At 48.0% G+C, this 12,912-nt stretch overlaps 1 protein-coding gene across 1 annotated transcript; it reads right to left on the bottom strand.

Annotated features, from left to right (window-relative positions):
- Positions 1-7,815: 7,815 nt before the first annotated feature.
- Positions 7,816-11,156, bottom strand: LOC119309805. The gene is made up of 2 exons (XM_037585721.1): positions 10,988-11,156; positions 7,816-9,420 (listed from the first exon to the last, which is right to left on the bottom strand). The coding sequence occupies exons 1-2, from the start codon at positions 11,154-11,156 to the stop codon at positions 8,243-8,245; spliced, it is 1,347 nt and encodes a 448-aa protein (XP_037441618.1). The 3' UTR covers positions 7,816-8,242.
- Between the last annotated feature and the right edge of the window lie 1,756 nt (positions 11,157-12,912).

Raw genomic sequence — 12,912 nt, 5'->3', positions numbered from 1 at the left:
TACTGGACTGCAGCTAAGCCCCCGAGTGAGAGGCTGCCTTACCACTCAGTAGGATTTTTCAAACTTAGGCGAGTACTGGACTGCAGCTAAGCCCCCGAGTGAGAGGCTGGCTCACCACTCGGTAGGATTTTTCAAACTTAGGCGAGTACTGGACTGCAACTTAGGCGAAACGGATTCGCAGCTAAGCCCCCGAGTGGGAGGCTGGCTCACCACTCGGTAGGATTTTTCTTTTCAACTTAGGCGAAACAAATTCGCAGCTAAGCCCCCGAATGAGAGGCTAGCTCACCACTCGGTAGGATTTTTCTTTTCAACTTAGGCGAAACGGATTCGCAGCTAAGGCACCCACTAGGGGATTTAGAACATGTAAAAAATGAACAACAATCATTCAGAAGACTGTAAAATTATGTCTTTGATAATAAAAAAAGGTATTTCTTATTACATTTCAACAGTCTGAATGCTTAAGAGTAAAAGGGGCGGAGCAGCTCCGCATTCCAAGCGCGTGGCTCGTCTTTATTGTGTTCGACATTGAAAAGACGACATGCTCCATTGTGGAGCACTCTGGTGACGATGAAGGGGCGAGCTTGTGTGGTTTCTGCTGGTCCACTCGAAGAACCAAGTATCCTTCCTGAAATGCCCGACTCCTTACGTTTCTGGCATGGAATCGATGCAGGTCTTGCTGATAAATGGTCGACCGAATCAAGGCCATTTCTCTTTCCTCTTCCAGGAGATCGACTGCATCTTGCCGAGCCTGTTCCGCTTCTTGTTCTGAGAAAAGTTTGACTCGGGGTGCATTGTGAAGCAAATCACTCGGGAGTACAGCTTCGGCTCCATAGACCAAGAAGAATGGAGTTCGTCCAATCGACCTATTAGGAGTTGTCCTCAATCCCCAAAGTACTGATGGAAGTTCGTCGACCCAGGCACCTGCTGCATGCTTGAGGTCACGCATCAACCGGGGTTTCAGTCCTTTGAGAATCAATCCATTTGCTCTTTCTACCTGCCCATTTGACTGAGGATGGGCGACTGAAGCGTAGTCGACCCTCGTGCCTTGTGAAGCACAAAAAGCTCTGAACTCGTCAGAAGTTTGACCCATTATCAGTGATGATGCTGTGCGGAACACCATATCTGAATGTCAATTCTCTGATGAAACTTACAGCTGTACTTGCTTCAAGGTTTTTAATGGGCTTGGCTTCAATCCATTTGGTAAACTTGTCGACTGCTACTAGCACATGGGTAAATCCACTCCTACCAGTCCTCAGAGGTCCAACCATATCCAATCCCCAGACAGCGAAAGGCCAGACGAGTGGAATAGTCTTCAGAGCTGACGCATGCTTATGGGACATGTTGGAGTAAAACTGACAGCCTTCACATTTGTCTACTATTTCTTTCTCCTTCTCATTGGCATGTGGCCAGTAAAATCCGGCTCGGTATGCTTTGGCCATGATGGTCCGAGAGGATGCATGGTGACCACAGGTCCCTGAGTGAATATCATTGAGGATCATTCGGCCTTCTTCTGGCGTGATGCATTTCTGGCAGATTCCAGTTACACTTTCTCTGAACAACTGACTTTTTATCACAGTAAAGGCTTTAGATCGTCAGACGTTCTGTCGAGCCTCTTCTTCATCCTCTGGAAGTTCATTCCTAAGAATGTATGCAATGTATGGCATTGTCCAGTCAGGAGTGACGACCAAAACCTCCATGACTAAGTTGACCACGACTGGAATTTTGACTCCAGTCGGATCTGTGGCACTCTTAGGCTGTGGGGGCCTTCAGTGAAAGGATCTTCCTGAACTGAAGGTGAATGAATATGCCCCAAAAACACATTGCTGGGAATGGTCTCTCTCTTAGATCCTATCTTTGCCAATTCATCTGTAGCTTGATTTTTCAGTCGGGGTATATGGTGTAGCTCCGACCCTTCAAACTTCTTTTCTAGCTTTCTTACTGCGTTGCAATAACCAGTCATGGCCGGGATCCTGACATCCCACTCTTTCATCACTTGATTAACCACCAAATCCGAGTCCCCATAGACCATAAGGCGACGGACGCCGAGTGAAATGGCCATACGCAACCCGTATAAAAGTGCTTCATATTCAGCTTCATTGTTAGAGGAATCAAAATGAATCTGGAGAACATAGCTAAGCTTGTCTCCACTGGGGGACACCAATACTACCCAAGCACCGGAACCATTCAGCATCTTGGAGCCATCGAAGAACATGGTCTAATGCTCCGAGTGAACTTGAGTCGGCAGTTGCTGCTCAATCCACTCGGCAAGGAAATCTGTGATTGCTTGGGACTTGATAGCCTTCTTTGCCTCAAACTTGATATCCAATGGAAGGAGTTCAATCGCCCATTTTGCCACTCGACCAGTTGCATCTCTGCTGTTCAGAATTTCAGATAATGGTGTGTCGGTGACGACTGTAATGGAGTGATTAGAGAAATAGTGTGCAACCTTCTTCATGGTCATGTAGATTCCATAGACAAGCTTTTGATAATGTGGATATCTTTGCTTGGATGGAGTCAAAACTTCAGAGAGATAATACACCGGGCGTTGAACTTTGTAAGCTTTTCCTTCTTCTTCCCGCTCGGCCGTGAGTACTATACTGACAACTTGTCCAGTGGCTGCAATGTAAAGCAGTAATGGCTCTTTGCTGATTGGTGCAGCAAGCACCGGTTGGGTGGAAAGCAGGGTTTTGAGCTCTGCAAACGCTGCGTCAGCTTCATCAGTCCACTCGAACTTATCAAATTTCTTCATCAATTGGTAAAGAGGTAAGGCCTTTTCACTGAGACGGGAAATGAATCGACTCAAGGCGGCCAAACAACCAGTAAGCTTTTGAACGTCATGCACACGCACAGGGCATTTCATTCGGAGGATGGTATTGACTTTTTCTGGATTTGCGTCGATCCCTTGTTCGGAAACGAGGAAACCGAGTAATTTTCCACATGGGACCCCAAATGTGCACTTTGACGGATTAAGCTTGATATCATACCTTCTTAGGTTGGCAAAGGTTTCTGCGAGGTCGGTCAGCAGGTCGGAACCTTTACGTGACTTGACCACAATGTCATCCATGTATGCTTCCACATTCCGACTGATTTGAGTGACCAGGCACTTCTGAATCATCCTCATGAATGTGGCGCCAGCATTTTTAAGACCAAATGGCATGGTGACATAGCAAAAGCACCCGAATGGGGTGATGAAAGTTGTTTTTATTTCATCAGGACCATACAGTTGGATCTGATGATACCCGGAATATGCATCTAGAAAAGACAAGCGCTCACACCCCGTAGTCGAGTCAACAATCTGACCAATGCGGGGGAGAGGGAAACGATCTTTCGGGCAGGCCCGATTGATATGCTTGAAATCGATGCACATATGAAGTGAATCGTCTTTCTTAGGGACCATGACCACATTGGCAAGCCACTCGGAGTGGTAGATCTCTCGGATGAACTCTGCTGCTAGGAGTCGAGCCATTTCCTCGCCAATTGCCTTTCTCTTCTGCACGCCGGACCGCCGAAGATGCTCTTTGACGTGTTTTACATTGGGATCGACACGCAGACGGTGCACAGCCAGTTCTCTGGGTACACTCGGCATGTCGGAAGGTTTCCATGCGAAGATGTCCCAATTCTCACGGAGGAACTGGATGAGCGCTTCTTCCTATTTGCTGTCGAGTGTCATTGAGATATGAGTCGGTGCAACATTGGGATCGGTCAGGTGAATATGAATCGGCTTCGTTTCTCCAGATGACTGAAATGCAGAATCCGTGGTAGGCTTCTTAGCTCGGAGCAAATCACTTGGATCTGCATTCTTTTGATATTCTTGAAACTCAACTGCTGCCATTTGTGCATCGGCAATTTTTGGAACCCTTCTAGAAGCATTCCTCTGCTTTATGTCGATTGCCAGTGACTGTGATCACATCTCTGGGGCCAGGCATCTTCAACTTGAGGTACACGTAACATGGTCGAGCCATAAAACGTGCATAGGCAGGCCTACCCAGAATAGCATGATAAGCACTCTGGAAATCCACAATTTTAAATGTCAACTTTTCCTTACGGTAATTCTTGGAATCACCGAAAACCAAAGGGTGATCTGGCCGAGTGATTCGGCTTTCTTTCCAGGGATAACGCCATGAAAACTCATATTGCTCTCGCTAAGTTTGGACATCGGAATGCCCATCCCCTTCAAGGTTTCATCATAAAGGATATTCAGGCCGCTACCACCATCCATTAGCACTTTGGTCAGTCGAGTGCCTTCGACCACTGGGTCGACCACCAACGCTTGCCTCCCAGGGGTGACTATGTGCGCCGGGTGATCAGACTGGTCAAATGTGATGGATGTTTGCGACCATTTCAGGTATGTGGTCGTCGTCGCCGGAGCAACCATATTTACTTCTCTGTTGATAACTTTCAATCGACTTTTGCTCTCAACATCAGCAAAAATCATCAGGGTGGAATTGACTTTGGGATAACCATCATCTTCCTCTTCATCCTCGTCTTTGTCCGACTCTTTTTCCTTCTCACTGGGTTGTTTCTCTCGGAACTGCTGGACCAGGAGTCAACATTGTCGAGTGGTGTGTTTAGGATAAATCAGATTACCCTCTTCATCCTTCCTCGTATGAATGTGACATGGTAAATCCAACACATCATTTCCTGCTTGATCTTTTACCTTCTTAGGGGTCCAGGGCCCCTTAGGTTTTCCTTTAAACTTTCCTTGAACCATTGCTGCAATTTCACCGGGTGCTCCAGGCTCAGCCTTACGTTTCTGTTTCCGATTGGAATTACCCCCACCGACGTCTTGACCGACTGGTTTACCCTTTCCGCTGCGGAGTCGATCCTCTTCTTCCCCGTTAGCGTACCGGGTGGCTATTTCCATCATCCGAGTCAGAGTCATATCTCCAGTCCGACCGAACTTCAGGACCAGCTCTCGGTATTTAACGCCTTCCTTGAAGGCACACACTGCTTGATGCTCAGATACATTTTCCACTGTGTGGTGCAAAGTGATCCGCCTCTGAATGAAATCCCTTAGAGTCTCACTCGTTTTCTGCACACAATGCTGCAACTCTGTCAACCCTGTTGGTCGCTTGCAAGTGCCCTCAAAAGTTCTGACGAACACTCGAGCAAGCTCTTCCCAACTATATATACTACATGGGGCTAACTGAGTCAACCACGCTCTGGCTGACCCTTCCAACATCATAGGAAGATGCTTCATTGCCACTTCATCATTCCCGCCACCAATCTGCACAGCCACTCGGTAATCCTCAAGCCAAGTTTCAGACTTGGACTCTCCAGTGAACTTGCTGACTCCAGTCGCCAACCTGAAGTTGGGAGGAATCACTGCAGCCCTGATGGCTCTGCTGAAACACTCTGGACCCGAAACATGAACTCTGCTGCCAGTCGGACGATCTCTGCCAAGGTCTTCCCTATGCGCTCTGTTCCGGTCAACTAGACCTTGAACGAGGATAGATCTTGCATCAAAGCCTGGATCTCTTGGGTCGACAGGTGCTCTGCGCTCGCCACTGTGAAGGCGTCTATCATCGTACTGTTGAGGCACATATGATGCACTCCTCGGAGGAGGTGTGGGCACTCGATGATGATTGTCGCGATCGAGTCGGTGATCATACTGCCCACGGCCTTCACGCCGCAGGGGCGATCTTGGACTGTGGGCCGACTGAACAGTATCTGCTACCATGGATCTGCTATGAATCCTATTCCGTGACTGAGACATTGCTGTGTTCTGTTCACCTACTGCCCCTGCCAGCCTCCGACTGGGAAGGTTGAATTGACTCTGCTATTCAGGCCGCAGCTGTGAGATTTTGAATCGGAGTGCGGTATACCTTAGGTGGAGGTGGGAAAAGCTGTCGTCGACTGGACTCAGGGATCCGTTCCCGAGCACGCTCGTCGAGTGCGCGCTGGAGGTTCTCCAGTCGAGTGTGCTCAGCCAAATTAGCCAAGCGCACCTCTTCCAAGGCCCGAGCCTCGGGGGTTTCTCCAACAATGGGCGTGTGGAGTGCATCCATGTTGCGGCAACGAAGTTCTTCCCTCTGCTGCGAAGAGAGGGGTTCAGGATGGTACTCCTCGTGGACGCGCGACGGATCACCGCCACCATCTCCGCCATCTTCACGGCGGAAACCAGGCGGACTACATGGTCTGTCGACCATCAAGACTTCAGCCACAGGGTTGCTGCTATCGCACTCGGATGCGGTCTCGACGGAGCCAGTCGCCAGATCGAACATGCTGTGGAGAGTTTCGTCGAGCTCGATTGCCGCGACTTAATGGGTGGCCGAATGTCGAGCCACCGCGTGTTTCACCCACCGCTGAAGCCGCGACCGACCGGATCGCTTGCGGCGGCGAACAACAGGGAGAGAAGACATCATCAGAGCCGACCGATACTGGGTCGACGGCTGCCGGAGAAGGACGCCACGTATGCACGCGCGAAAGTGCGTCGCCCCTCGGACGGGGAGCGCCTCGACGTCAAGGGGAGCTTCCTGAAGCCAAGCGGAATCATCGGCGATGAAAACGAGCGCGCCGAGACGGATCTCGCGGCCTTCAGCCAATCCACCGCCGGAAACCATGATGATGGGGATCGAAAAAATTGCAACTTCGCCAATAAGTCGCTAAGACACCTGCCCCAAGGTGGGCCTAACTGTCGTGGTTCTAAGACTGATAGTAGAAAGGGGGTAGGTATGGAGAGGCAAGATCTCAGCTATGGTGAAGATGTACACACGGGATTTACGAGTTCAGGCCCTTCGCGGAGGAAGTAATAGCCCTACATCTCGGTGCCCGGAGGCGGTCGACTGAATTATATGTGTGTGATGTTACAGGGGGTACGAACCCTTGTCCCAGAGGAGGGGGTGGCTTATATAGTGTGTCAGGACCCCAGTCATCCTCCATTACAAGGGGCTTAATGTACATAAATTAGGGGCGTTACTGATAACGCCAGTCATAAGTGCTATTAATGACCTTAAAGACTACGGAGTGAATGCCCGACAGTTGCAGTGATGAGTGACTCCTGGCCTTCAGTAGGTCGAGTGATTCCTCCCATGGTCGAGTGACAACAGGTAGGAGGGGCACCCGAGTGATATGGTTGGTCGAGTGGATTGCACTCGACACCTTTGACTGGGGGTTCTTCGTTGCCTCTTGGACTTCTTATCTTCTAAGGTAGTGACTTTGGATAGGACGTATAATTCAGGCCTATGACCCTACCCCGGGTCTGTATCCTCATCAGCGCCCCCGACCAGGGCACGTTAGTTCGATCGAGGCTCATGTACGTTGGTGCATGGCCCCCTTCACTTAACGTTATCTGTTCCTTTTTTTGTTAGAGAATTAGATCTAACTGGCTTGTTTAGCCGTTAGATCAGCCAACACCATGTTCCTCCGGAGTGTATTCGCTCGGAGGTGGAGGTAACGATCGAGAGGACCATGAACTATGAATAAATTGGCAATGTTTTCCCCTTAAAAAATAAATAATAAAACCGCGTCCTGCAAATTTCGTGGGCCCCCTGTAAAAAAAATTGTGTGAGGCCTCTGCGCAAAACAAATCCTCTAAACCCGTCCCGCAAGGAGGCCTCGCGGTATCGCAAAAAAATCATAGGGCAAATATTGACAAGTGCTTGCATATAGATGCACAAATTTTTTATATACATAGTCTCACTAGTTCATCGTATCCAAAATCATGCATAACATACGAGGTAACAAGTTTAGCTAGTTGCCCATTAGCTAAACTAAGACATCTGTATACAACAGGAACATCTGTATACAACTAGTTTCGCTATCGCAAAACGTGTGTAGATACATCCGTATCTAGACAAATCTAAGACAAGCTTTTTGGGACAGAGGGAGTATGTTGGAAGCATGCTCTGTTTCTAGTATTAATTCCAGACCGACCATAACACAGCTGCTAGTCCAACCAGAACAAGGCACTTAGTGTTGCCAGTAAAAAGAATGAACCAAACTTGCCAACGGACTGAATAATGACAGTTATATTAGTAGCAAGAGAAATAGAGATACAACAATGGTGCTATCTAGGAGTATAAATCAGCTCTTAACACTTCCATGCCAAAGGGTTAGTAATTGGGCTGTTGGAGTCCATGATTCAACAAGGATTCATGGGAGGAATAATCTGAAGTGACAAGACATACGTGTTGGTGTTGGTGTGGTGTTTAGATCATTCAAACATGGGAAGCTCTGTTGCTGCTCCAATACTGATTCGGTTACTTTCATATAATAAGATGGTCAGTGAAGATCTACCACCTTACTGGGCTTCACCCTTCAAGAAGGGTCTTCTGAGACAGAACCACGAATACGCCGTCCAGTGATTATTTCTGCCCGTGCCCTCCATCTGCTCTCCGGGATATGGAATTTGTTGGAAAACATTTGACCCCAAGTCTAACACAATAGCCCAATCTTGATGCTTGACTGTATCGTGCTCTACAAAGTAGAGACAATTTCTCCTGATCATAGTGAAGTCCTTTGCACAGAGGGCAAACGCGTCACCGCGGCCCAAGAAGAGCGAGTACTCGCCGAGATCCGTGACCTTGTCCCGCAGCTCCAGGCGCTCCGCTGCCCAATCCGGGCGGTAAACTTCGACAGCCTTTATGTTGGGCGCACGGTACATCACAACAAGCAGCAACTCGCCATTGAATGCGACCACATACCACGTCGGCCTGCCACCGCCAGGGAACTGTCGAAATCCATGGCGCTCTCGCAGAGCACTGTAAAGGTACGTGCTCCGGACAAGCTTGGGAGGGGAGCGGTCAAGATCATAGACGTGAAGGGTCCACCCGATGTCGGTGAAGTAGAATTTCCCCTGATGGAATGCTGCGCTATCGATTCTGCCGTTTGGCCGCTCGAGCTGCATAGTCCATGCGGCATCTCCAGGCCGCCAGAAGAAGAGCGTCTGGCCCATGCAAGTGCCAGTGCTGTAGAGCTTCTGGCTTGCGATCGCCATCCAGTCAGGCGAGGTGAGCGGGTCTCCTGAGAGGAAGACTTGGACAACGGCGGGCAAACAGGGCAGAAAGATCTCAGCTTCAGAGAGGGGCTCCCAGAGGACAAACCGCGTTGGGAATTGCAGGTTGTCCATGAGAGCAAGCCAGCCAAGGGGCGTGCCGCAGCAATATGGTAGGCCCGCCGGCGTGGGCGTGCCCAAGTAGATCCGTCGGCCGCCAAGGGGTAGCCAAAACGAGTGTTCGCCGACCGGGCCAACCAGGCTCCATGGTTCGCGGCCGGCGATGATCCATGGACGGCAGGCGGCCAGCCGGGAAGTGGATGCGCGCCAGTGGGAGCATACCTGATGGACGTGGATCCGGTCCGCGTCGCCTGGCAGGCGGCCGGAGATTTCCGCGAGTAGCTCCGCCGGGATGGAGGTCCAGCCGGCCATCTTTTGAGGGGTAGAGAGGGGATGCGTTGGACGGTCGTGTGTGGTCTCTTGGTCTTTTTATTAGGGCGCGCGTGGTACGTCGCATCCGAGTCAGAAACGCTGCCGATGTTGCGTTTCGATCATACGCTGGCTGGGCTTATCGCCAGACTGGTTAGGCTCGGCTTCTCTGAGCTGGTCTTTTTTCTTTTCTTTTCTTTCGAGGGTTGTCTGATTGGCCTTTTGCGCCGGTTGAGGATCCGGGCCCCCACTGCAGCCCGTTGGTGGGCCGGCCCATGAACACGCAGGGCACTGTGAAAAATGTATTTATGGCGCAAAAAATTAGACCCGGCTAAGATCAACTATGCCCAACTGAAAGATTACAATGCGAAACGTTTAAGAACTAAAGTTTATCTGCGGGCAAACCATATTCGGCGCCTTTAGCGCCGGTTATAGGCGTTTTTGCAAAGTGGCGCATACCCCCACTCTCCGCGCTGGGCCGGCCCATCAGCTTTTTTCCCTTCTGTTTTTGCTGTGTCCCAGCGGGAACAAAAAATACGGCTGAGCTGACAGTCGAACCGGCGACCTCCTGCGTCGAACTAGCCCGCACTAGCCATCCCGCCACTTGCATCTTTTCCTTCTATTCTTCTTTCTACTTTTATATTTTACCTTTTCTTCTTCCTTGTTCGATGATTTTTTTTCTTAAATATCGATAAGCTTCTTAGCAAATTCGATAATCCTTTTTCAAAATGGCTGAACTTTTTTCAAATTCGATGAGATTTTCAAGTTTGATGAACTTTTCTTCAATTTTGATGAACTTTTTCTAAACTCGATGAACTTTTTAAAAAATCGGCGAACTTTTTTCAAACTCGATGCACTTTTCTTGTGATGAACTTTCTTCAAACTCTGTGAACTTTTTCTAAACTCGATGAACTTTTTGAAAAATCAGTGAACTTTTTTCAAACTTGATGGACTTTTCTAGAAATTTGATAAACTTTTTCCAAACTCTGTGAACTTTTTAAAAAAATTGATGAACTTTTCTTCAAATTTGATGAACTTTTTCAAACCCGGTGAACTGTTTTTCAAAATCGATGAACCTTTTTTTAAGTTTGTGAACTTTTCTGAAAAAATGATGATTTTCTCGAAATCGACGAACCCTTTCAAATTCACGACTTTTTTTAAATAATTTAAAAAATTAAGTGTTATATTAGAGGGTATTGTGTAATAAATAGCTCGAACACACTTACTCTTATAGGGTTGGTGCTTCATATTCCTGGTGATGGCAGTATTTTTTGCCGGTTTTTTTGTGCTACAGGTTCGTTCCACACTGCCTTCACGGGCCGGTCCAACAAGATGCGGTAGTGTGCGCCAGGGAGCGGTTCGGGCGCAACAGGCGCTGAACAGGAGCTCTCTTATCCGCGCTATATAGAAAATCATGAGTCCTTTTGAAAAAAAAATGAGTGTCCACAGATTTCAAAAAACATCACGAAATAAAAATGAAAAAAAATTCATCGATGTTCAAAAGGTTTCGGAAATTTGTAAAAAGATCATAGATTTGAAAAACGAAATATGTATATGGCAACTGTGTGGCAGATTGCGAAACTACCACACGACCTCGGGGTGCTTCGATCGGGATCGTGCGACTGTTAGCGATATGCGCGGGGGCAGTTGCTCGACTGCAGGCGTGAGTGGCCTGGGCGTTGACCCGTGGGGCTAATTTTGCTTCGCCACTGTGGCCCTTTTCGTCCTCCACCTCGTCGACAGGAAGCTCCGCTGCGACGTACGTCGTCCTCCTGCGCAACAGCCTGTCCATAGGAGCTTGGGCCTGACCACGCCATTGTTGTTTTCTCCTCGGCGGAGCCGTTTCCGGCAATCAGTGTCTCCTCACCGGCTTCCTCGTCTGTCTCTGTCCAAGTCGATCTCGCATTCGAGCACGGTGAGAATCGCCGTTCCTCCTCCACTCGCTCTGGTCGTATGAACCCGAGCGCAGGCCGCCATGCATGAGCTTGAGCTCGAGCATGGGAGCTCGGCTGGTGCACACACAGCAGGCACGCAAGGCCGCGCCCCGCTGCACCATGCATGTGCTCATCCGCAGCCCCGCGCACCCCCAAGATGCCAAGGTGAAGCCTGGTAATTCAGGGTGAAGCTCCGTCGCAAGCAGCAGCCATGGCTGCAGACCAAGTGAAGCCTGGTGCCTGTCTGCTTATAAAAAACCTCGCGCCGATACAACAACATGAAACTAACTACTACCAAGTGGCTAGTGCTATGAATCATAGCCTAGACCACCAGGGATCAATTCGTAGTTTTGCCCAATTTGTTTGTATCTCTGATTTTTTTTGCCATGCTGGTGTTGAGCAGTTTGTGGGTGGTAAAAAGAATAGTAGGTAATGAGGATCATTTTGGCCCCGAGAAAAAAACTATTGACAATTACTGTGGTAACAATTTTAATCCCAGAAAAAAGAGTTGTTGAAAACATATCCACCGTCATTTTTTTGTATAAATAGTGTGGTAATATACGTAGACACACACCTGATAACTTACACACAAATTTCATGGTAACTTTTGACTTGAGAAAAGAGTTGTTGAAAAGCATAACTCGCTAACTTATTTTTGCGGGGAATAACCTCGCTAACTTATGCGTATATCATGGTAGTTTTATGCCTCATAGACTTGATAAATTATGTACAGACATTGATAACTTTGGACGATTTTGACCCAGAAAAAAGAGTTGCTGAAAACATATCCGCCATCATTTTTTGGATAAATAGTGTGATAACGTACGTAACACACACCTGATAACTTACACACCAATCTGGTGGTAACACTGTCTCCGGGAAAGAGTTGCTGAAAAGCATAACCTCGCTAACTTTTTTTTTGCAGGGAATAACCTCTCTAACTTAAGCTCATATCATAGTATTTTATGCTTCACAGACTTGATAAATTATGTACAAACATCAATAACTTTGACCCAATGAAGTTGTGACGCCCGGATAATAAAGCTACAGTAAACCCCTGCTAATGGTGCCACGTCACCTCGGTTACGGTTGATAAACTCGAGTTGGTTCAAGCCGATTCAAATTCAAATTCAGAATCAGGCAAACAATAAAGGTTTTCAAACGTTGGAATTTAAAATGATCATCATGTGGCAAATAATCCGTAACTTATTTTGGGTGTTGGAACCAACCTTTTTCAAAACGTTTAAGTGCCTAAACTAAATAAAAACAGGGGCTAAAACAATTATTAAATACTTTTCAATAATAAACAAATGTAAAACTAATTTATTTAGTGCCAAATTAATTATGACAGTAGCCTAACTAATAATGCTAATTTAGGGGCTGAGTTGATATATTATAAAAAAAACTGCATATAAAGTAAAACTAAAAGAAACAGGAAAATAGAAAAAAAAGGAAAAGGTCAAATAAAAAAAACATAAAATTAGAAACACCCCCCCCACGCTGGGCCGAGCGGCCCAGCCGGCCGGCCCAATGGCCCACCCGGCCCCCTCACTCCCCTTATCCCCTCGGTCCACACCCGACCGAACCCTAGCCCGCACCCCACTCGCCCCACTC

This window comes from Triticum dicoccoides, chromosome 5B (genome assembly GCF_002162155.2).
Source record: "Triticum dicoccoides isolate Atlit2015 ecotype Zavitan chromosome 5B, WEW_v2.0, whole genome shotgun sequence".
NCBI classification, from domain to species: Eukaryota; Viridiplantae; Streptophyta; class Magnoliopsida; order Poales; family Poaceae; genus Triticum; species Triticum dicoccoides.
The sequence above is the reverse complement of the archived record's forward strand: the minus strand, read 5'-3'. Positions and strand labels throughout refer to the sequence as shown.